Source organism: Triturus cristatus, chromosome 9, assembly GCF_964204655.1.
Source record: "Triturus cristatus chromosome 9, aTriCri1.1, whole genome shotgun sequence".
NCBI classification, from domain to species: Eukaryota; Metazoa; Chordata; class Amphibia; order Caudata; family Salamandridae; genus Triturus; species Triturus cristatus.
Window position 1 is genome coordinate 736,513,395 of NC_140592.1, and position 26,783 is coordinate 736,540,177.

Below are 26,783 nucleotides of genomic sequence, written 5' to 3' on the forward strand. Positions count from 1 at the left end.
CTTGCATACATTATAACAATCTGCATTATACAGAATTCCCCAAAATATTTCAGAGTATGGGTACAGAAAAAACGAATTTTCTTCACTTTTCTGTGACACATAATTCCATAATTTCAGGGAAGTCCATCCAGGCCTTATCCTGCAAGATGTTAGAATTCACTTTACATCCTTGACATTTTTACAATCATTCATTCACCCAATACAATTTGGGCACAAAGCCCTTCGTCAGGGGTAGCTGTAGTATAAAAGAAGCCCATTAGCAACTTGAATAAACATGTACACAAACATAGTTGCACCATTGACTTATACACAATATGCAGTCCATGTACTAATTGCATCAAAACCATCACCAAGTCAAAGTGCTACCCACTTCACCACTAAATGCGTGCTCACTTTAAACCAACATTTTATGTTTACAAAAATAGAAAAATGCACAGTGATAAATTAATGTATCATGGCACCATACTTACAACCATTGTGGCAAACCAAACACAAATCAAACGCTAAACTCACGGTGATGGTTTTGATGCAATTACTTCATGGACTGCATGTTGTGTATAGGTCAATGGTGCAATTATGTTTGTGTATATGTTTATTCGAGTTGCTCATGGGCTTCCTTTAGTTGTTGAAAAGTTTCAGCACTCCTTCCATCATCTTGTTGGGTTTGCTGAGTCCCAAACGCCACAAGCCACAGCCCTGCTCCACATGGTCAGCGCGCTCCATCACAAGTCCCTGCAAGGGGCCACTACAATGCCACGCCACCCTGACTCGCTACCTGTACTGCGCTGCATGTTGTGGATTAGAATATGTAACCGGATTCACTGACTACCAAAGCTGTAACTATTATGTAGCCTGTGCAAATGTAACCGTGATAAGCTGTGTAAAAAACCTCAATAAAGAGAGTTTAAAAAATGATATGCCTCAGGTGAAATTGCAGGATTCTAAAGATTAGCAGGGTACAGAGAGTTTCCCTGCTTGTTACAAATGAATGTGAGGTAGGACTGTCAGAAAATGAAAACTTTACTGAGATGTCTGGAAGATAATTGAGAGACGCCACTTATAGGTCCCAGTCCTATCACAGAAAGGAGGGAGGAGAGGCTTTGATGAAAAACATCTCCCTTAAAGAGTTCTAGTGCATAGACATCAAAGTACCAACCAAAGTCAACATGGGAATTTACTAATAATCAAAGCAAAATGATCTGATCTTGTGAGGTAGGTTATATGTAAACAGTACTATTGTAACCAACTCCATTCAAATTACATCCAAAGCTTGTCACTAGAGTTTCTTTGCAACCATAAATTTGTATAAAGCTTAGAGCTAATTTACACGTAATATGAGAGAATTGTGTATATAAAGTTTGTTCCTCATAATTTGTGGTTTAGTTGCCTTTTACGGTTTAATAAATTAATGCTTTACATTCATCTAGAGGAGTGGACAGTGTTTTATTATTTTCTAACTTCATGGTGTAAATAATTATAGCATTGTTTTTTTTGCCCATCTTGAATGATGGAGAAATGTGAAAATACATTTTAAAAAGCTGAGTGTAGACGTGCTGCACAAATATGTATATTTACATCAAATTAGATGTAAGTGAGCACAGGAGTCAAAGGTTCAGGCTTTTGTAGCCAAAGGTTTACTTCAAGAGTGAGACCCCCTCTCCTTTTCAGACCATATAGCGCCAGAAAGTGCAAAGTATGAATGGCTGTTCCTATTTCAAATTAGCACTGAGACTCCTTTCTCAGTAACACTGTACTAACAAACATGTTTAAGCTGATTAAACAGTGCACTCAATGAGTACATATTGCACCCATTGAGTGTTCATTTATTGTGCACTAGAAGATTACGAGGGGACCATCTGCCCTGGTTAACCAAGAACTGGTGTTCCTTCCTGCTCTTTTATGTGATGCCTCATTGATGGTGGCCAGCTCATGCTGACATGTGTTGTGACTGGCAAGTCATGAAGTTCAATCATTCAAAGGCCAACTCAGCCTTTGTCCTTTGAAGGTAGATAAATTGAGTACCAAATAGTATTACACTGGGTAATAGTAAGAACCTGAAGTACTTAGACACAGCATGAATTACTGTATGAAGCACTGTATACATAAGAAAACATTATTTTTCAGACCATAGTCCTCAAAAGAAAATAATTCTTCAAAATTGGCTACAGCTCATGATAATCAACTCTCCTGCACTATTCCATAGAATTCCCCAAGAGCTTGTGTTTCTTCCCTATTCTTTACATCATCCCTGCAACCAGAGCTCATGCGCTATTCCTACAACTCTCTATTAGCCTGTACCTGTGCACATTTATCTTCACCCCACTAACAGAAGGAGCTTTTGCACTCTACTACCACTCATCCAGATCTTGAACGCTCCTTGCATTATCTATCACTTGAAGAACCTGAGAGATAACACCCTGAGTGTTCCAGCATCATTCCCCTCTACAACATGCCTGTGTTCATGCACCGTGCCACCCTTAGTTATCTGCCCTGACATATTGCCAGATATTTAGCTCTGGCCAAAGATGCTGAACCATGAAATATTGCCCAAAGCATAGACTCACCTCCTGTAAGGCAGCCAAAGTCTTGCGGTCCGAGGAGACCTGTTGTTTCAGCTCCCGGTTGTCCTGCAGAAGCTCCTTCAGTTGGGAACAACCTTCTTTATGCCGCTCAACCTCCACATTTAGAAGCCTGTTCTGCTGCTCCAAGGAGGTAAGCTTCACGGTTTGCTCCTCCAAAGCTGCGTCTTTGGCCTCAGCTTGCTGTCGGAGGCGACGGCTTTCCTTCTCCTGTTGCTTTCTGTCCTTCTCTGCCTGGCTCAGCCGCATCTCCAGGGTCTCCCTCTCCTGCTCCAGGCGCTGAGCAGAGTTCTTCTGCTCTTCAAGGCATTTCTGAAGACACTGAATTTCATCCTCTGCTTCCTGTAGCTCTGCTTCGGCCTCTTCTGCTTTCCTGCGGTAACTCTCCAGCTGCTTTAGCATTCTCTGGCTCTCTGCTTGGACAGCCTGCAGGCTCAGTTCCCTCTGCTCACCCTTCTTTGCTGCAGTCCTGAGTACCTCTAGGCTCCTCTTCAGGCTCTCCCTTTCCTTCTCCAGCTCCTGGTTCTCTTCCTCAAGCTGCCTCAACAAAACATTTTCCAGCTTTTGCTGCTCCATCATCTTTTGCAGAAGAAGATTCTCTTCTTCAAGTTGGATGTTCTCCTTTTCTGTGCCCTCCAGCTGATTAGCAACTCGTTTCAGATTTTCTACTGTATGCTGTAAACTAGTGTTCTTCCCCTCAAGCTCGAGTACTCTTTGCTCCAGAAAGCTTGCTTTTTTGCCAGCCACCTCCTGCTCAAGGGTTTTCTTCTGCAGCAGCTTGTTTTGGGTTTCTAGATGCTGGACAGCCTGTTCAGCCTGCTCTGCTTGTGCTGTCCTCTCCTTCAGCTCCTCCATTTCCCTCTGCAACTGGGTCCTCTCGTATTCCAGCTTGCTGGTGCGGACACTGCTCTCTGCCATGGCATCATGTAATACCTGATTTTCCATTTCCAGGTCCCTCACCCGGATGTCAGTGCCCACCTGGGACCGTTGGCGAAGCGACTCCAAGGTTCGGCTCAGATGTTCATTCTGCAGTGTCAGCTCTTTGGACTGAAAGAAAAGGCAATATTCTTAAATACCCTTCAAAAAATAGGAGACAACAGACAGACAGATGAGCTCATAAGAATATACAAGTTATACTATTCTTTCTGTCATTGTAGCATCTCTTAATATTCTTGTGTAAGGATCCTTTCTGTTTTGTTTTTTTATTTTCCTGAAATATTTAAAGTGTATCCTTTGGATTCATTGACTATTTTAGGTATGATACAGCAATTAGTTTTTGTTGAGAGCTCTTTTTGATGGGTTCATTCCTCAGTCGTCATACTTCAATTATTGTCTCTCATATAAGTATTTTTCAATGTTATAGACAGCTGAAGTAGTTTATACTTGTCTGAGTAAGAACTTTTTTACTGGGAGTCGTGATCAAGATGTAGAGTGAGTCTCATGGCTTATCAGCAAAAGCATGCACTACACTAGTCACAGAACATACAGCATGAAAACAGTAAAGCAGCCCATAATTCGACAGTGAGGAAATATATCCCAGTGGAAAATTATTTTGGAAAATATGCATCTGGAGACAATAACTGAAGAATAATAACAGAGGAATAGCCTTAAACAGAGAGCTTAGTTAGAAATAATGTCTCTGTTAAGGTTAAAGTAAGAGATGGGACAAAACGGCCAAAATCCACTTTCCATATAAAACAAAAAACAACACAGAAAGGTTCTTAACACAGAAATGTTTAAAGATATCACAGAAACAAGAACATAGCTGATACGTAGTCCTAAGGAAAACTTGAGATGTACATATCGGAAAAACTTCACAAGTGTGTTAACCTTTGTATGTTAAATGTTTTATCTTGTATATTTTAACAGTATATCCTGTATGTTTTAACAGTGTAAGATGCGTCAATTATATGAAGTAAAAATTGACAATTTGGGCCTCGTTTACGAGGCGTTGCGACACTTTTGCACTGCTGGTGCATCACTTTTTGTGACACACCGGTGGCGTAAAAAATGTGCCATGTTGTGCCCTATTTACAAAGTGAAGCATCTAGGCAGATGTGTCACTTTGTAAACTCCTGTGCCACATTATACCTGTGCCAAGTAAAATGTATGCAAGGTAGGCGTTCCCCCACAAAAAGCCTCTAGAAGTGGTGCATTGAAATCTATAGGATTTCAGTGAGCCACTTCTAGGACACCATTGCGTCAATATCTTATGGCTACCTCACAGCAGGCGTAAGACTGACGCAGTGCTATAGTTATAGCCCCCCCCAGTATTTTGCGCTGACAGATACGTCAGTAATACTGACGTATCTGTTATTCCTTGCGACATGATGCGTAATACAGTAGATTTGACGCATCAAACATGGCGCAAGGAGGGCGCAGTGAAAACTGTCGCATCGCTATTTTCACGCAGCAATGCAACAGTTTTCATAAATAAGGCCCTTCATTTTTAGAATAAATGTAATAAGGGTTTTTTAAAATAATACAATGATTAATGTCACTATTATGGTATGCCCGCAGGGGCCTATTTAAAAACAGCATTTCGTGGTATGTCTTATATAGTGCAATAGTACTACAAATGTATCACTAAAAGGGCTGTTCACAACCTATGTGCGGAGTTTCTGCCTCCACCTCTACTATCTTTTTCTGTGTGGAGTTCTCGGCCCCAACAGCAGAGATTCCACATACAACACGAGGGGATTAGGAAGTAGAGCAGCAGTGTTAAATAAGGGTAAGAGAGGGTTTAGGAAAGGACGCCTACCCATTCACAAAAGCAGTGGCGGCTCCTCTGATAAGGCGGAGGAGCGTCGCCCAACTACTTTTAACAGTGAAAAAAGTGGAAAAATAAAATTATAATAATTAACATTATTATCATTTTATTTGTTCCTGCTACGGTGTCTTGGTGGTGCAGGTGGATCTGCTCAGCTCTCAGAGCAGAGGAAGGAGTGGTAGGCAATATGTAAGTGTGCATGAATGTTTGCCGGCTTTATCGGGCCGGCAAAACATTTATGCACACTTTGCCTGTTCTCCACCCAGCCTGGGTGGAGAACATGCCCAGGCTCCCATTCCCTGGTAGAGCGCCGAAACCACGATGCTCAGACAATCACAATGCTGCATTGCAGTGTTATGATTGGCTATTGGTAACCTGGGAGCCTGGGTGCTTTCTGCTTTCTGTTTGCAGAGTAGAAGCAAGGAAGTGGACAGAGAGGACGGAGGAGAGGCGGTGGTCGGCCAGCTGGTAAGTGTTTTTTTTTTACTAACCCCCCCCCTCCACCTCATCCCCCCTCCCCGCTGCTGCTTCCCAGGAACAGCCGCTAATGCACAAAAGGGTAAGCCCATTGCTATTCACAAGCTTTTACTATAGCCATGAAAGGAGCTAAAAAGGGACCTTAAACAGTAGCTGAAGTGAGTCCTGCATCACATATGGCCAACCACAGGTACTACAGCACACGCTGATAAAAAATAATGGAGTTAGGGATGTAAATTTAAATTCCAAGGAAATAATCTTAAATTAAATTGAATTACATTATTTTAAATATTGAGAAATATAACTAAATATATATTTGTCTCCTACAAATGTAACTCAGCATAACACCAGAGCCACACTCGCGAGTAGGTTGTTTACTCTTTATTAATGCTCACACAGACAAATTCCCTATCTGTGTGAGCAGTAATAAAGAGTGAACAACCTACTCGTGTGTGAGGCTTGTATGCTGCACTAAGTAACATTTGCAGGAGACAGAAATTAATAATGGCTTGGGTTAGCCATTCGTGACAAACCTCCACAAGAGCGTCAAGCCAGCTGGATAGCTATGGACCGCAACGGGACATATATATGTATGTGTACATATATATGTTCACGGCCGTTTTACCGGCCGAAACACGTCATGACTGAAAGATGAGAGAAAAATAAATAGTAATCGCACAAGCAAGAGGAGTTTGTGCATTCTTTTTCGCCGTCACGGAGGTTAAGGAGTGCTACACAATTGGATATATATATTTCACGGTGATTGGTCAAAGGGGTGCAGCGATAAAAGGGGGGGTCTCAAAATTGATTTTTCCACCAATGCATTTTACATAGTCTTTTGTATCTTGCGTAGCATAAAATTTAGGAACGGATTCACATGAAATTTGGCAGAATTACACATTTTGTAGCGCAGATAATCACTTTGGGTACTACAGGTAAGTATTTTTCAAGTTATAAGGCATTTTAAGTACTACTATACATATCGATGACAAGTCATTATGTGATTGGCTAAGGACTGCCTTTACATAAGTTTGTTGTAACGCTTTACATAAGTTAAGGGCAGCTATTACATAAGTTAAGGGCAGCTATGTTGTTTTTAGGTACATTTTGTTTGTGTTCTGAGATTTGCCCTTAAATGTAGGTAAGTATTAGGTTTGATTTTTCTCCCTTACTTATTACAACCTTATCAAATTGGTAATAGATAAGGAAAAATATTTATAAGTTTCTATAATTTTTTTTATAATGCATGTAAGGAGTACAGCAGTACCATAAAAATATATATATATATGATCAAGGGCCTGAGGGCTCGAAACGCGTAATGGCTGTGCTTGTGAGCAGACAATAAAACAGGATTTTTAAGCACCAAATTGTGGTCCGAGCTCCTACCTGCAGCAGTGAAACGAGTGCGAGAAGAAGGAGTTGAAGTAATATATATATATATATATATATATATATATATATATATATATATATATATATATATATATATATACATGGATGGCAAACTCACATGAATGCTCCAAGAACATGTTGAATATGCTTATAAAAAATGAGTGGGAAGATCATGAAGAACTTATGATCCAAATACAGACCATACTCGATGACCTCAACAAAGAAAATGATCAGGAGGAGGTTTGTAAAACCCTGGCAATCATAGAGGAGAAGATGAAGAAGTTTGAGTCTGACATTGTGAAACGGAAACAGAACAAATTCGAACGCGACGAACGCGATTACGCGATGGGAAGAATTCTCACTTTCGCAAGAAAGTTTGATAAAGCGAGAGCTGAACTGTCCAAAGAAAAAACCATGGGGAGAGCGGAAAAAAACATGTATGCCTCCACCACAGACCTGAGTTCGGATTTAGAATCTGTGGACAGCAACGCGTCAAACACACAGGAAGTGACGTCTTTTTCCGAAGAAATGCGCCTCAAACAGATGAATATGGAACATTCCGACAGGGGGCGACCCGGAGGAAGAGGCCGAGGAGGCACAACCAGAGCACAAAGAGGAGACAACGCAGAAGAAAAGAGCAAACTAGTCAGCATGGGAACACGTGGGCAACTGGCGAAAAAGCAAACATGAATAACACATCATCATCACTAACGGTAATGAACCTATCTAAAAGAGTTTTAACCGAAACTGATAAGAATGTATTTAGCCTAGGCTTATCTTTTTGTCCAGATTGTTCTCTTGACTATACGCAGGTGCGCATTGATTTGTATAAATTTGTCAGAAAGCTCAAACTATGTAAAATCCATACTACACGTAAAAAAACGCAACAGTCAAATCCTACCCCTATGACATTAAATACGATCACTAATGAAGACACATCTCTTGACACCAATGATCTTGAAACTCTAAATATCATGCATGACTTAGCATATGAAGACCTTAGCATATCACACTCTCCCGTTACCACCAACAGTCTGTCCAACCCAGATAACACAGGAACACAGAATGAGTCAGGCACTACACAAGACCACGATCACTCTGCTAAAACAAGCTTTAGACCCAGTTCCAAGTACATCCCACAAATACCAAGAGATAACATTGATGTTTTCCAGGATGCTGTGATTTGTGACTTAAATAAACTGACACATACACACACACGCAGGAGAAACATCACTAAAGAACAGTGGGATGCTGTTATTTCCTTACAGAAAGATGATAGCATTGTGATCAAGCCGTCAGACAAAGGGGGAAATGTGATAATTATGGATAGAGAATTTTATGTGAAAGAAGCCATCAGACAACTTTCTAACAGTACCTGTTATGAAAGGATAGACAAAGGTTACCTTGACAAACTACAGAACAGATACCATGAGATGATTGACAAATGGGCCCAGGAAGAGCTTTTAAGTTGGGATGAGAAACGGTTCCTTACAAACACCACACCCACCACACCCACTTTTTATCTTCTGCCCAAAGTGCATAAGGACCCACTAAACCCTCCAGGGCGTCCAATTGTCTCCTCTAAAAATAGTCTGTTCGAAAACACCTCCATCTACATTGATCACTTCCTATTCCCCTTTGTTAAAGATCTAAGCTCCTACGTCAAGGACACCAATGACTTTCTCCAAAAGATTGCGAACCTTCACTGGGGGCCCAATTGTTGGATGGTGTGCCTTGACGTGGAGAGTCTGTACACAAGTATCCGCCATTGTGACGGCATAAGAGCCTGCCAGGATTTCCTTAAGACGAGGAGCACACATCTGATTGGTCATACACAGATGATCCTCCAAATGATCGAAATGTGCCTAACTGAGAATGTTTTTATGTTCAATGGTAGCTGGTACAAACAAACACAGGGTACTTCGATGGGCACTTGCTTCGCTCCCAGCTACGCGAACCTCACTGTGGGCTGGTGGGAGAGGCAAGTGCTCTGGAGTGAGAACCTGGAAAGATGGACTAAAAGCATCAATCTATGGCTAAGGTACATAGACAATATTTTCTTCATCTGGGAGGGAATGGAATGTGAACTTTTGCTGTTTTACAATGCTCTTAATGAGAACTGCATGAACTTGAGATTCACCATGGTACATAGCCAACAGACTGTAAACTTTCTAGATATCAAACTCATGATCACTAATAACACCCTAGCTACAACCCTCTTCAGAAAAGAAACTTCTGGCAACAGCATTTTACATGCTACTAGCTGCCATATGCCTAGTTTTAGGTGGAGTCTCCCCTCTGGGGAACTACCCAGAGCCAAACGCAATTGCAGCACTGAAGAGGCATATCAAAACACAAAAAAGGATATGCTGACCGGATTTAAGGAGAGGGGGTACACTGACAAAATGCTGGCAAAAGGGATAAGCAAAGTAGACAGTATTAACAGAACTGAGCCCCTTTTCAAAGCAACTAGAGCACAAAAAACCACTCCTACAGATGTGACACCACTCAGATTTATAACTACCTTTTCCACCCAGACAGATCAACTGAAAAGTATTTTGAAAAGAAGGTGGGATATCCTTACGCAGGACAACATCTTGTCAGTGAGGATCGGATCTAACCCATCCTTCTCCTTCAGGAAAAATCCGTCTCTCAAAGATCTACTGGTAAACAGCCATTTTAAACCTAAGAAAGGGACTTGGCTAGAACAAGGTAAGGGTTTTAAGCGATGCAGGAAATGCAAAGCATGTAGCCATTCTGAGGATGTTAGAGAGGTCAACCTGCAGAGAACAGGGAAATTGTGGAGGATCCCTAAATTGATCCACTGCAATACTGACTACGTAGTTTACGCCATCACATGTCCGTGCTCTAAGTGGTATGTAGGGTCAACAACTTTTCCAGTGAAGAAACGCATTTTGGAGCACTGGCGAGCAATCACTAACCAGGATCTGAGTTACAGTACTGCCAGACACTTCAGGGAATTCCATTCCAGCGATTGGACAAAAGCAAAGTTCTTTGCGCTTGACAGTGTGCCTAAGCATCCTAGAGGTGGCAATAGAGTACAGTCCCTGAGAAGACTAGAATCTCGCTTCATTTTGCAGACAGGCAGCCTTTTTCCGATAGGGCTCAATAACGATGAAGAAATGTATTCACATTTGTAAAATGTTCTTGTATGTTTTTTAGCCAGGCTTGGCCCCCTTCTTTGTAACCAGTTTTATTTGATAATTCTGATTTCTGAAATTCAATGCATATTTCTGTTGGTCCTTGGTGGCTTGTTTTTTCGAACAAATGGACTATTGACGAATCTGAAACATTTTTGCTTTATCTTGATTTTTCGATATAACATGACCACTTTGTATCTAATATATGTCAAGGCACTAATGTATTATTATCTTCTTTCATTGTTTCTGCAGCTCGGGGGCTCATGGATAGACGATTTCACAACGAATAGTCACGGATATGATGTATTGGTTAAGTTCCTGGTATGCGCACATCCATCACTGGATAGACATGTACTGTATTAAGATAAGGGTACTATACCTTTATGTGCACCCATTATTATTATGATTTTTTAGATATAGACACATAGTGCGGAGCTGGGACACTTGGCCTTGGTACTATACAAGTATGCACTAGCACCATAGCAATGAAGCAATTGCCTCTTGTTTATGTTAAACATCACATAGCAACACTCCCCCTCTGCAGAACTCTGATGCATTGACGATCATTCCAGTATTATTTCGAAAGTTACCGTTATAAATGCCATGTGAAATGTTTCAGTAATTCACGTTATTCCAGACTTCTAATTTGCCGACCCTAATATTAACTGAATAATAATGTCATGGGTCATAAGACATTTGTTTAAATCATTTTTCTTTCTCTGACTACTACAGTCTTTATAAAATGAACGACACTGCAAAACCCTGTAAACCACCTTAGTTTTGACCAAGTCTGTGTTGCGACGTGCCTGAATCGAAACTGTGATATATACTTCCTGGTTCACAAGTGAGGTCATGTGACCAAGGCTGCTTGTCAGCCGAAACGCGTCTTCTGCCGGTGGTGTGAATAAACTTTACACTTTTCCAGCAAGACCGGTGCGGCTCGCCTTCTTTCCCAGTGGATGTGTGGAGAGAACTTCTGTGCAATATATATATACATATATATATATATATATATTCCTATGAACTTCGTAGGCTTACGCACGCTTTTGCAATCAACGAAGCACAGACCACCAGGTAATCCAGCAACTGCTTTATTCTTTACTCTCCATGACCTCTACAGCAATGACGCGTTTCAGCCCGGAAGGGCCTTGATCACATGACACGCTCTGTCAGGTGGTTGGTTTTTTTATACCATTTTTTTCTTTCTTGTTTTTTTCAACTTTGATTTCACCAATGCTTTATCAAGTGTTTTAAAGTGCAAGTGCTTGAATAGATATATAAATAAACAAATAATGACTACTGTGTATATATACATATACATATATATATATATACATATATATATATATATATATATATATATATATATATATATATATATATATATATATATATATATATATATATATAATTAAAAATACACTGTAGTGCCCTATATGAATATAGGGTACTTACCTGTAACTGTGGTTCTCAGGTATTGGCATCTGTCATAGATTGACATGCTTGAATCATTCCCCGTCGTCAAGGTGGGAGTCACATGGTACAGCGGTACAGGTTATACATAGCCCAAAAGGGCTAGAAAACACTCACTACAGTAACTTATCCACCACATTATAAAAGAACTAAACTCCAGCCAATCGGACGACAGCCCCCTTTAGAACATTCCCTAAAGAGGCTTCTCTTCTTTAGAAGCACTAGTGGGAAAGAAATATAATCCCATCAGATATGGTGAGCCCCCTAGGGGAGGAGGATGGGTCTCGTGAATTTATGAAAGATACCAATATGGGAGAATCACAATTACAGATAAGTAACTTATTTTCTTCTCCAGTATTGGATCTTAAATAGATTCCCATGCTTGAATCAGAATAACTAGTATTTAAAACAATGCACAGTAATAATCATGAACACAAAGTAGTGGATGGTAGGATAACAGAAGAAATAAAGGCTCACCTTTTTGCAATAAATAAGGCAATACTGCTTGTCCCAATGCCGCATCCCTCTGCACTATTGAGTCCAGACAGGATTGCTGCGTAAACGTGTGCTGCTTTGCCAAGAAGCTGCTCTATAAATGTCTTGAAGAGACACTTCAGCAAAAAGAGAAGTAGACGTAGAGACACTTCTTGTAAAGTGCGCTTGTACCGTAGCCAGCAGAGGTTTTCCGGCTGTACGGTGACAAAACTGGATAGCTGAAGCAATTCACCGTGCAATACTCTGTTTAGAGATTGGAAACCCTTTTTGAAGGTTACCATATGCAACCAGTAATAATCAGTCATATTTTCTGGACTGTTGTGTATGGTGCACATGAAATTTTAGGCATCTTTTAACACCTAGGGGCCGATTACGATGTCGTTAGGAAAGGTTCCAGATGGGATTTGGTATTGCAGAATCCGATTCGGAACCCTTGTTTCCTACCGAATCGTACAGATTTCCCAACGACCGATTACTATGCCCAGCAACCATTCGAGCAGAGCAAGTCAGATCCGAAAGGCATCCGGACAGCCCGACTCTTTCAGAGCCGATTCGTACAGCTCTATGGACACGGTTTCCAGACGAGTGATTACGATGACCGATTCGGACAACCGTACCGATTAGGTTTGCCCAAGACGAACCGGCTGCCAGAATCTTTGGGGATCCATTGCGGGACCCCCTTCATACTGAGACTTACTAATGTGGCCCGTGGGGGTACGCAAGGGACCCCTCTTCCCAACCATGCCCAATGTGGCAGGCACCATGGGGTGCCCGTCACAGGGTGCAAGGTTTTCCCCAACCAGCCCTTTTATAAATGGGAGCCTGTGTTCTCATTTGGAACACAGGCTCCTATTGAAGTCAATGCAGTACGACTGAATGATGTTGGGAAGCATCGTAATCGGTTGTCCGGACTCACAGGACCCGATTCGTATGGAAACTATTCCAGAACCGATTAGTTTTGGACAGTTTCCTAACGACATCGTAATCGGGCCCCTAATGTGTGGAACGTCTTTTCCAATGCATCCTGTGGGTTTGGAAAGAATGTCTTCAGTACTATATGTTCATTAAGATTATGTTGAAACCTTTGGAATGAATCTGGGTTGGTCCATAATATCACTATATCTTCTCTGAACTATAGAAAGTGTTCTTTAATTATGAAAGCCTATATTTCACTTACTCTTCTTGCAGACATCAAGGCTAATAAAAGTGTAATTTTCCACAACAGAAATTTCATCTCAGCTTTGTGAATGGATTCAAATGAAGCCCTCATCAACTGTGAAATGACTAAATCAAGATGTCAAGATGGGGGAGGATGTTTTATTGGGGGGAAGCCTAGGAAAATCCTTTTTAAAGATGTATTCAATAAATCCTATTGGAACACAGAGATGTTGAACCAGATGATTTCGAAATCTTGATATAGCTGCTAAGTGTAATTTAATCGAAGTATGAGCCAGACTTGTTTTTGCTAAATATAGCACTTAGGGTAGAATACGTTCTGAGGGAGCTGATTGTGACTTTTGACACCATAAACAGAAGCATTTCCATTGATGTTGAAAAGTTTAGCTGGTGGAAATCATTTCTGGCCTTAGCAAGAATTTCCTTACATTCCTTTTGGATATTCAGGCTTGCAAACTACTGATAAGTGTAAGGATGACAGATCCGGATGAAGTATTTGGTTGTGGTTCATTGATACTTAAGCCGAAAATTATTTTAGACAAATACGCTGTTTTTCTGATAGCAGGATTGGTTTGGTGAACCAATACTGTCTGGGCCATTTTGTGCTATTAAAATTATCTTGCATGGCTCTCACTTCATCTTGTTCAGAAGCTTCGGGATCAATGGGATCAGGGGAAAAGAGTAAGCAAAGATCCTTGAGCATCTTATCAAAAATGCACTTCCTCATGACCCCAGCTGTAGTTTCCAACTTATCAAGAACTGGCATATTCGGTTCTTATGAGTCGCAAAGAGGTCTAGATGTGGTCTGCCCCAAAGAGAGAAGGTATTGTCTAGAGTATCTTGGTTGAGCTCTGAATCGTGGCAGCTGCTTTGGTTCTGCTTAATGTATCCACTATAACGTTCCTTATTCCGAAACATGTCCTGCTCTTAACTGAATCTTCTGAGCTTCATGAGACAGTGCTTGACATCTTCTGCCACCGTGTCTGTTGATGTAATGCATGGATTTTAGAGGTGTCTGTGCATATCAGCACTGATGATCCTTTTACTCTGGGAAGGAAGGACTGCAGACTCGGTGTCACTGCTGTGATTTCCAATAGATTTATGTGAAGAGTTCTGTGTTGTGGAGCCCACTTCCCCCTTATTTTTAAATTCTGAAGGGGAGCCCCCCCACCTATCAAGGAAGGCATCCTTTGTCACCACAAAATCGTCCCTTTAAGGTAGGAATCTTAATCCTATGGAAAGATTCTTGTCTTGAGTCCTCCAGGGAAGAGACTCTTTCATGCTCAGAGTGATATGGATGATGTTCTCGAAAGAGCCTTTAGTTTGTAGTCATTGTTTGTCTAACTTTTTCTATAGAGTTCGCATTTGAAGACAGCAAAATGTGACTGGAGGAATGCAAGATGACATTATCCCTAGAAGGGATTTGAAGATGCGATTCGAAACATACCTTCTTTTCAGTAATTTCTCTGCTAAGAATTTGAGTCTGGCCTGTCTGTCCTATATTAGATATGCTTTGTCCCATATGATATCTAAAATAGCTCCCAAAAATGTTATAGTTCGTGATGGATGAAGTGACGATTTTTGGCGGTTGAGGGTCAAGCCCGACAGCCCCTTAGACCTTTGGTTGTATCTCAACCAGTAGGTGCCTGTATCAACCAATAGTTGAGGTATGGGAACATTTGATAACCTTTATATCTCGAATGAGCTGTCACTGGATCCACACATTTTGTGAAAATGCGAGGGGCAGATTTGAGTCCAAAACGGAGGACACTGAACTGATAGTAAACGCCGGCTACTATGAATCTCTAAACTTTTGGATACTGTGGGTGAATTGGGATGTGAAAATAGGCATCCTGGAGATCTGGAGTTGTCATGTAGTCTCTGTGATTGAGAAGTTGGAGTATCTCTTGAAGAGTGACCATGCACAATGACTGCTTTCTTAGGTATTTGTTCAATCTCTGCAGATCCAAGATGGGCCTCCATTCCCTCATTCTTTTCTTGATCAAAAAGAATCAGGAATAAAACCCCATCCCTTTCTGGTTGTGGAGTTCCCTTTCTATAGCACCTTTGCTGTGCATGGCTGATATTTCCAATTGCAGTTGTTGGAGATGAGTCAGGGACGCTCCTCTTGGAGGTGCATGAGGTGGTTTTCTTGTCAACCCTACAGTATGGCCGTAGGCTAGTAAATCTAAAACCCATTTGTCAAGTCCTAATAATTTCCACTGCTCTAAATAATTTGCTGTCCTTCTGCCTCCTGATTCCCGGAACAGTGTGTGAGTAGCTGGGTAATTTCACATTGTCACTGCTTTGTACTTGTATCCCGTCCTTAGAAAGTTTGCTTGCTTCTCTTATCATTTGTTTGTTACAAGCCGGTGACAGTGGCTGGCTTTAATGGTGAGGATACTGGGGCCTGTATTGTTGCTGAAAGGCTGGTATTCTTGAGATCAATAAGGCTGATATCCATCTAGAGGAAAATAGACGTCTGCTTCTTATTCCTTGAAAAGGCATCCGCCTCATTTGTAGAGTATCCAGTGACATTGCTGTGTATGTATTCATTTTTACTGACTATAAAGCACCGTCAATATGTTTGCCAAATAATGTCTCTCTGTCATACAGCATATCTAGTATCTCACTCTGGACATCAGCTCTGAAGGAAGTAGCTTTTAGCCACTCTGGCCTGCAGAGGAGAACAGCACTGGCTAATTATCAAAAACTAGTAGAAGCGATATCCACTGCACAGTCAATAACTTCAGACGAGGTTCTTTCACTCTCCTGCAGAATCTTTTTTGCTTCCATCCTTAAATCCTCCGATAGGCGATCTATGAACGGAGCAATATCTGACCACATTTGCCTGCCATAGCAGCCAAGGATCGCTAGAGAATTGTTCGCTCAAACAGTAGTTGCTGCCATTGTGGTAAAACCCTTGCCTATACTATTTAAATGTCTACCATCCATATCAAACAGTGTTGAGATGGGCGCAGAGGGATTTTTTGAACAGCGTTGAGCTGCTTGAGTTATGATGGAGCCCGGCTTCAGGTGTCCTATTAAGTAAGCTGGTGAACTCTCAAGTGCCTAATACTTTTTACCCATTCTGGGTAAGACAGCAGAAACTGTTGCTGTATTTTTCATTATTTTTACATCTTCCTACCAGGTGAAATCCTCCACAGGGATTGCAGTAATTGATTTTCTAGCAGGCTCCTTGATGTCATGCAAAAAAAAAAACTTGATTGCTTTACTGACATTTGAAGGTCAAACCTTTTTGCTGTTCTTTCCATGAGATCACCAAATCCCCCAATATCATCAGGAGGAGAATCCACCAGATGGGGATCCAGACAGGATGGTATCAGAAGCAGGTAGTCGTCCCATTCATTGGATGGACTTTGGTTATATGGTACTTCACATTCCTCTTCAGAAGATGTTCCATCATCTGCAGATGGAACTGCAAAGTTTGATGCTGGTGTCTCTTTTGGTGTATGCACCACCAGAAGATTACGTGGTGTGCATGGAGGAGAAGTTTGCACTCAAGGAGATTATGGGGATTGCATTTGTTGTGGGATGATATAACCTTTGAGGGTTCCAGAAATCTATTGTAACAATCTTGCAACATGCTTTGCAGATCATGAACCGAGGCTCTTGGTACTTGGACCATGTCCTCGTGAGGCTGATAATGGCCATATGGTTGATAGTGTTCCATGTATGGAATAGGCTTATTAGGACATTGCACTTCAGAAGAGTTATTTACTTCAGAAGGACCATGGGCTGTTCCAAAAAATCCTTCATCATCCGAATCCTCTTCATCAAGCAAATGGATTGCCGGAAGTAGTGAAATTTTACTTGGAGAGGTGTGTTCTGCCATCAGTAAAGCTGACTGAGAATGTATTGCCTTTGTCGTCGACAGTATCATCGACAATGACATCAACGATGTCATCATCGACATAATCGGTGCTTGAGTCATCCAAGGTGTCACTGTCACCATTATCAACTGAGTCGTGGACAGCTTTCTCATCGACGATGTCTCAGTTGAAAACGCAGGTGTGTTTTCTTCACATCGACGATGTGGTCATCACCATTGTTGCTGTTGACGGTGTTGCCATCGAAAAAAAATTCTTCATCAGTTTTTTCGTCCATGTTAAGGTGGATTTTTCCATCAACAGTATTGAAGAGGGGCTTGAAATGTAATGTCAACTGTGGAGGAGATGTTATAGGTTGTGATTTCGATATTTTTTAGCTCTTTTAAATGCTTGAGGGAGCGTTCAGTTGACGAAACATGCTCTTTAGATGACCCATGAGCTTTCCTTGGTGATATATAAGGCATTGGGCCTCCTGAGCTTTCCATTTTATGGAAGCTTCCTCTGAGATATCCAGGAATCTTCCTCATCCTCCTCAGAAAGTAGAGGTGGAGTGTCCTTGGCTTTAAATTTTAGAAGCTATATCAAAAGCATCTCCTCCCTGCCTTTAATGTTTTTTGAAGAAAAGGTGCAGCATATTTTACAGTCTTTTACCTTATGGGAAGGGTGGAGGCACTAAATGCATTCCTTGTGAGGATACTCTGAGTGTAGCCTTTTATTCTTACAGGTTCCACACAGTCTGAGAATCCTTTTTTGGTTGAATCCGACATCTTGAATAGTCAGGTTTGAACAGCAGACAGTGTTTCTTGTCTGGAATATATATAAACAGGTGAAACATCTGCAAAACTGAGCAAGACTCAGGGAGACTCCCTTCACATAACATTCGGTAGAAAATCTGAGGGAGTGAAGCCTCTTTGGAGAGTGTTCTAGAGAATGTTGCTGTCTGATTGACTGGAGTTTAGTTCTTATGTAATGATGTGGATATGTTACTGTAGTGAGTGTTTTCCAACCCTTCTGGGCTATGTATATAACTTGTACTTCGTTTTCAGTTGTACCATGGGACTCCCACCTCGAAGACTAGGAATGAACCAAGCAAGTGAATCCAAAAAGATCCAAAACTGGAGAATGAAGAAATACTACAGTGTATTTTCCAATTTTAACATATTTAAATCTTCATTAAAACGTCTACGGAGTACTGCTGTAATACTTACAAACAACAGTGCTACTTAATTATTATTATTTTTTTAAATGTGCAGTTCTTCCTAAACTGCTGTAAAAATATATAGAAGATTATAAATACATTTCTCTACCTATTACCACTATAAAAGTGGTAATAGGTAGGGAACAACAATAAAATCTACTGCTTACCTAGATCCAAGACCCTAATCCAGACTGCGGTATTCTGCAGCATAATATATACCTAAGTATTTTTTCAAATGTATAACTTTAAAATTACTTACAGTATTTTTCTCCCACATTACATCAACATCAGTTACCACACTTTCACACTATGTCTGCTTCAAATACCACACTCCACTGTATGCTACTACCCCCTATGCCACAGCACTCCACGCCACTCGACTCTACACTAGTACTCTATGCCACTCCACTCTACACCACTCCACTCTATGCTAATCCATTCTACGCCACTCCACTTTATCCAACTACACTCTACAGCACTACTCTTTTTGCCATTGCACTGTTCGACACTCCATTTTGTGACACTCCAGTGAACGCCAATACACTTTATGTCCTTCCACTCTCTGCTACTCCACTGTAGGCTATTCCACTCTATGCAACTCCACTCTACTCTACACCATTCCACTCTAAAGTACTACACTCTACGCTAACCACTGTTCAACACTCCACTCTATGTCTCTCCACTCTATGCTAGTTCATTATATGCCTTTCCACTCTACGCCCCTACACTGCACGCCAGTAACACTCAACATTATTCTACTTTACACCACTCCGCTGTATGCCACTCTACTCTACTCCACTCTGCGTTATTCCTCTGTACACCACTCCACTCTAGAACAGTCCACAGTACGCTATTACACTGTACCCCAGTACGCTCTACCCAACTACACTGTATCTCGCTCCACTCTACAATACTTCACTCTAGTCTATGAAATACTACAGTATGCCACTAAACTGTACCTCACTCCACACGGCTCTACTCTACGCTACTCTACTGAATGCCACTCCACTTTACGCTATTCCACTCTACGTTACTCCAAACTTGGCCACTCCACTCTATCCCACTCCAATGTACACTATTCCACTGTATGCCACTCCAGTGTATGCCATTCCACTCGAATCCACTCTACCCCACACCAGTGTACACTATTCCACAGTATGCCACTCCAGTGTACACCTCTCCACTCTACTCTATGTCACTCCACTCTACGCTATTCCACTTTACGCCACTAAACTGTAACTCACTCCACCCTACGCCAGTCAACTCTAAGCCACTCACCTGTATGCCTCTTCACTCTATGCCACTCCTCTGTACGCCACTCCATTGTATGCCAATCCGCTCTAACACACTTCACTGTACGCCACTGCACTCTACTACACTACACGCCAATCCACTATACACTATTCCACTGTAGAGTACTTCACTCTATCTATTCCCCTCTAAGCCACTCCACTGTACGCCTCTCTAATATACGGTATTCCACTGTACGCCACTCCGCCGTACTCTACGTCACTCTACTCTACGCCACTCTACTCTACCCCACTCCACTCTACGGCACTCCATTCTATGGCACTCCACTCTATGCCACACCAGTCTATGCCCCTTCACTCTGCACTTGCCCCTCTACGCTACTCCACTCTTGCAACTACATTCTATGCTATGCCACTCTATGCCACTCCACTATATGCTATTTCACTCTACGCAGTCCTGTATGCCACTACACTGTATCTCACTCCATTGTACGCCACTACACTCTACGCTACTCCACTGTGCCCTATCACCCTCTACTGCCCTACACTGTATGCCACTCCACTTTTTGCCAATCTACTGTATGCTATTCAATTGTTCACCACTCAATTCTATACCACTCCACTCTATGCTATTACACTCCACACCACTGCACTAAGCGCCAATCCATGTGTAGCACTGCACTGTACTATTCCACAGTCTGCCACTCCCTTCTACAACACTCCATTCTAAGATACTCCACTCTACACCATTCCACTGTACACTATTCCACTGTACACTATTCCACTGTACGCCACTCAAATGTACCCCATTCCACTCTACCCTACTCCACTCCACTGTACTCCACTCTACGACACTATGCTCTACGACACTATACTCTACAACAGTACACTTTATGACACTCTCTGCCACTGTACTGTACCACACTCTAATTAATAACACTCCCATCAATGACAGTAAACTCTACGATTTCAAAAAATGTTATATTAAAATGAAAAACCATTGAAATTCAATAAAAAAACAAAGTTAAAATTTAAGGTACAACTATTACTGAAGAACGTCTGATGTTGGTGCATTTTAAATTTGGTTTGATTTACACATATATTAAATTTTAATTAAATACAATTAAATTACTTTTAATTAATTCTCTACATCACTTTTAATAATTGTTAATGCATGATAAAACAATCTTTTTTTTAATTTTAGGTGTGACTTTATTTTTCAACTAAAACTTGAGAAACAATGTTATATGTTTAATTTATTACATTGTTAATTAAAAATTAAGTTTATTAATGCGGAAGCATTATTTCTTTTGTTCTACACTGGACATAAACACATTCAATTAATGTACATTAATATTTATTTTAAAACATTTTTATTGGCATTTTATAACTGTTAACTTTCATTACATAGCATTAAAGTTTACTGACACATACACGATATACAAAGACATCATATAGTACTTGTTTAAATTTCCTTACTGTTCATTGATTTTATGTCTCCTATTCATTGACAACATAGCTACAGCGAATTATTGTAAACGTCACTTTATCTTTTGCCCTGATCATTTATTCACTGACATCTGACATCAACTCCACCTGAGGGGGTTCACATATGTTGCCCCGAAAAGCATTCCATTTTCCCCACACCCGTGTCCATTTCTTGGGGCACCCTCTGTGTACATATACTGCCTTCTCTGCTATCATTGCACTATCCATGTCACGATGGCGATGGGTGGGAGTCTTCCCCGTTCCCCAGTGTTGAGCTATATTTCGTTTTGCTATCACCATACCTAACGTCGCCCATTCTTGAGCCATATGGTTCAGATCTGTAGGCTCCCAGATGTTGAGAAGACATCTCTTCGGTTCTGGCAAGACAGTAGCTCTACTAACCTGCGAAATCGTGTGCATGACCGTCTCCCAGTAAGTTGTGATCCCTGGGCAATCCCATAGTATGTGATGGAATGTGCCTGGTAATCCACACTGTCGCAGGCAGAGTGGTGTGGCGTCCGACCTAGTCGGTGCATAGTTATTCGCGTATAGTAAATTCGGTGGAGGATTTTTAATTGCACTAATTTTTATTTGGAGGATATCGCAACCTCTCGTGGGGACGCGATTGCCTCCTGCCAATCTGTCTCATCCAGTTCTTCCACGTCAGCCTGTCATCGCCCCTTAAGGGTTGTCTTGGGATCTGGTTGATTGTTTATTATTTTTCAGTAAGTTTGGGAAATGGCTTTTTTACTTAGGTAATCCGTTAGAAGTCTGTCCTCTATTGGCGAGGCCTCTGGTAGCTGCGTTCCTGGTGGGATAAACCCCATGAGTGCATGTCTGATCTGCATGTATCGAAATGTTTCCTTTGGCGCCAGTCCATATGTTTCATGGAGGTGAGAGAAGTCAATGACCTCACCCTTTTTCCACAGATCCCCTATCTTGGAGATACCTATTAGGTCCCACTGTCTGAACACCTTAGTGTTGCGTAGTTTGCCTAGCCGTCGAGTGTCCCAGAGTGACGTGGCCGGTGTTAGAACCCCTTCGCCAATGTTTAACATCACGGCAAAATCTTTTTAGGGGCTTCATGAGGTTTTCCTCAATTAACTGTGTGGGCTGGGGTGTAACATATAGTCCTAGGTATTTAAATCCCCTGACAGTAAAATGCATTTCACAGTCCCGTGGGAGCCGCGGAGGGGGGCCGTTAAGCACACACAGGAGTGATTTTGCCCAATTTATGGTGTAACCTGAGACTCTCCCATATGCTGCGCAGATGTCCAATTAGCAATTAATGGAACGCGCAGGGGATGCCATGTATAGTAATACATCATCCATGTATAGTGAAATACGATCTTCCCATCCCATTGTCCAATTTAACCCTCGGATGACCGGGTCCTGTCGTATCCATGCCGCCAGCGGCTCCAGCACGAGCGCGAACAGGAGCGGCGAAAGGGGCAGCCCTGCCTTGTCCCCCTTCCCAGGGGGAGGTCAGTCGAGATGTGCCCGTTTACTACCACCTGTGCCTGGGGCCTTGTGTACAGCAACTGGACCCACACGGTGAACTTGGGGCCAAAACCCAGATGCCTGAGGACAGCGAAGAGGAAGGGCCACTCGACTAGGTCGTATGCCATGCGTGCGTCTAAGGAAAAAATGACAGTGTCCTCCTTGATAGTGGACATGCCTGCCATAACACTGCACAGCCGCCTCAGGTTAAGTGGATCAGCGTCGTAAGGTATGGCTGTAGCCTGACGGCCAATGCTTTAGCCAGTATTTTGGCTTCTGCATTTATTAATGAAATTGGCCGGTAAGACATACATTCCTGTGGTGGTGTGCCTGGTTTGTGTATTGCCACTATCGTTGCCAGACGCTGATCCCTGGGTAACTCTCCTCTTTCCAAGCTATCTTCGTACATGCTAAGAAGATGTGGTATGAGTTGAGTTGATGATTTCTTTTAGAATTCAATAGGCATACCATTAGGTCCTAGGGCCTTCCCAGTTTGTGTACATTAATATTTAATACAAAAATATGTTAACTACATTTTTCTAGGTTTAATAAACTTTTCTACTTTTTCCTATACTTTACCATAGGGAGACTTCAAAGACAGACGGAGATTTTCATGTGGTAAGTGATAGGGAACTTTTCCCTATAGATTACCATGGGGAGATCTCTGCATTTGGGGGGGAAACTTTTGTCATATATGCCGTTCATTGTGCTGCATGCAATAATGTTGACTTTGAAAGTGTTGCGTACATTAAAGACGATTCTTCATTATTGCTTACCACAATTTCATACATGTTTCATATAAAAAGTTGTTTGTTTTCTTTTTTTTAGGTGCCTGTTCAGTAACTCTCCTGTGGGGAGTAATGCTCCACGCTGCTATCCCGGCTTCATTCCTGTAGAACCTAGCCTGACCCTCCTTTACTCTTCTCTTGCACAGGGACACTCTCTACTGCCCAAGGCAGGACGGGTACCTAACGCTCACCCTAATGCTTAGCTATATCGTACGTTTGAAACTCAGAATCCCACCCATGTGTCACTCTCTAGAAAGGAAGTGCCTTACCTCTCCACCTATCCTTACAGGAAATGAAGTTCCATGGCCTATTTTTATTTTTTGTTTACATTCCCATCTTCCAAGTTTTTGCCCTCTCCTAATGCCTTCAAAGCTGCAGCTTCCTATTCTGATGTTCTAGTTGTTTCCACTCAACCCCACTCACTTTCTAGAAGCATGTCAGCCATATTTCAAAATTTGTTTCTATTAGCATAACCACTTTTCAGGTCATTAATGCTCTCCATGAACCTCGATTTGTTTAACTGCAAACTGAAACATGTTCATCCACTGCTTGTGTGAGGTGGAGCGACCAAACAGGTAAATTTCCACTGAATGTTTCAAAACATTTTGATTCCTTACCCTTTTGGAAGGGTGGTGAAGTGACCATCACTATTAGAGGCTGAGCCTTACTGGTGACTGGGCAGACTGATAACTACTGTCCAAAGACTTTGAAATTGTTGGCTGAGTGGGAATATTTTACCTCAAGCTTCAGAGCATACTGGAGTACTGCCATACAATGGCCAGTATTCTTATGGAGGCACTGGGGATTTTATGGGCAGTGTTGTGTGCAGGTCTTTATAGTATACCATATAATTGTCCATGTTTGCTTCTCTCAAACGTGGCCTCTTGAGCAGGCCTCACGGACAGATTCATGAGAGCACTGCTCATTCCTAAATGCCCTGCTGGAATGGCTGGAACGGGTCCAGAGATAGTAGATGAGTAAGGGCAGGTGGCGCCAGTAGAGTGAAGTGTATGCTGAAAACTGGAATTGGTGCTAAGACACCAAGAGATGGTCCAGCGTTAGAGGTAATTGCACCAGAGGCACTGGAAAGCTGAGGAGGAAGGACTGGACAGGCCTCCATCTCAGTAAGCTTAGAACTTACATCATTAGGTATGGAGTCTAAGCTAAGTATGTAGTACAGCTTGAAGGGTCAAATAATGCGTGAATCAGAGGGGAGTTAGGAGAGTTTTGGGAACTTGATATCCAATTGCTCCTCGTCCAAAGCATCAGATGAGTCTAACCAGACTACCATGGTCCATTCTCTCCTTAAGAGCGAAACAGACAGGGGGAATCAAGAAGAAACTGAGGGTCTAATTTAGAGTTTGGTTTACGGAGTAGAGTCCGTCTGGATGGTGGAGGTTATTACTTTCACTATCTCGAGAATACTTCGTCCACCAAACTTACTGATGACCACCAGCCCAGCGGTCATCTCTGTACATTAAAAAGAACCCCTGTGATGGTGGGTTTTTACAGTGTACTTAAGTTTGGTGGACAGTAGCCACTGGTTTTGTCAGTCATCCACTAAACATTTACAAAGTATTTGCATCTCTAAATGAGGCGTGTGGACTGAGGGTTTGGCGGGCAGGAAACTCTGTTACATTTGCAATGGAGTACCCTGTCTGCCAAACTCTATCTCGGGCCTTGAGCCAGGAGGATATGGGCCGACAGGAAGCAGGGCAAGGTCATGTACTCTGATGTTGGGTCAACCTTCCAAAAATGCTGTGGAAGCCATTTGGCCTGAAAGGCAAGCTCAGTGAGGGCTAGAGTAAATAGATGTTTCAAGTATTTATGCACCTACAAAAAGCATCAGTAGGGTAAATATGCCTGAGCACTGGGGACAATGTCCTCCTTCACATTTTGTTTGTGGTGAGACTCTATGACTGCTGCTTGCTCAGTAACTTCCTTCTCAACAACCACCAGTACATCATGGGAGCTGGGGATGATTGTGAGGGTAGAGGAGGAATCAGGGGACGGACTTGCATGGTCAGGTTGGGGCTGAGACACAGATCACTTAAAAGAGGAGCTAGGCCCGTACGGAGATCTCAAGCCATCTTGTAAAAGGCATCCCTTAAACTATACGGCATCCAATTCTAGAGGAATGTACAAACTAGTTGCAATTTCAAATAAACATTTTCTGAAGTCTATACTGGCCCATTAATGGAATCAAGTGCTCACCTCCCTGTTGGCCTGGTCTTGTAATGTCTGCAAGGCTCGTTCCAGTCTGCCCTTCTCCAAGAGTAAGGTGGAATTCAGCTTCTCCATTGACTCATTACTCATCCTCTCATGGCGAAGGTCCTCTTCTATTCTTTCCACCTACAGCCAAAGAGTTATTAAAGGCCCAACAAAAGTAGAGGAGATAAGAGACATTTCAGAAAAGCAGACAATTCATTCATGGTTTCAAATAATACATCTCAAGAATGGAGACAATGATTACAAAATTAGCATAGCACCAAACCAGAAACAACTCCACAGACAAATAGGAGGAAATATATGCACCCAACGCTTGCTCTCTTGCAACATATATAAGATAATTTGTTGTTCAAGTCTATTTCTAATAAATGACATAGACACTGTATCCACCTTCATACTAACAACCTCCAAAAATCATATTTCAAAAAAGCAAAACACACACGTACACAAGTCACAACACCCTAACAAACTGATAGACTGAAGTAAAGTAACTATCTGACCCGCACCAAAATCAAAAACATTAGCAAATACATCTGCTGAGAAACACACAAGACACTTGTGAAAACCAAGTGATTCATAGGTTCATAATCACTGTCCAAAAACCCTCTTCTCAGGTCTATCCTAGAGGCAATCAAACAAGAAAACACAGATAAATTCACAAATACCAGTACAACAAACATCTTCATCAAACACAAGTTAGCACTGTATGATGTAAAATACGTAAAAATAAAATAAATAATATAATTGCAAATAAGGTCGCAAAGTTATGCTCAGAAGCCCAGTGCCGGCACAATCGAAGATCAGGGTGCTGAATATGAAGGCTGCTTAGTCTCGATTTCACTTTATTAATTATTAATGCACCTCCAGACACTCCCTGCCCCTTTATCTCACTCTTGGTGGCTCATTTTCATCCCTTTTCACTGTCATTCTATCTTTCTCTTCTTTCACCCTTTTGT

The 26,783-nt window shown here is 41.8% G+C and overlaps 1 protein-coding gene across 1 annotated transcript in view; it reads right to left on the minus strand.

Moving 5' to 3' along the window:
* Positions 1 to 26,783, minus strand: part of LOC146798677 (girdin-like) — a 439,241-nt gene that overhangs the window by 174,673 nt on the left and 237,785 nt on the right. Inside the window, exons 14-15 of the mRNA XM_085625977.1 lie at positions 25,813 to 25,950; positions 2,565 to 3,626 (exon numbers count right to left, since the gene is read on the minus strand). Of these exons, the coding sequence (XP_085482103.1) occupies positions 2,565 to 3,626; positions 25,813 to 25,950 (1,200 nt within the window). The remainder of the gene's footprint in view (positions 1 to 2,564; positions 3,627 to 25,812; positions 25,951 to 26,783) is intronic.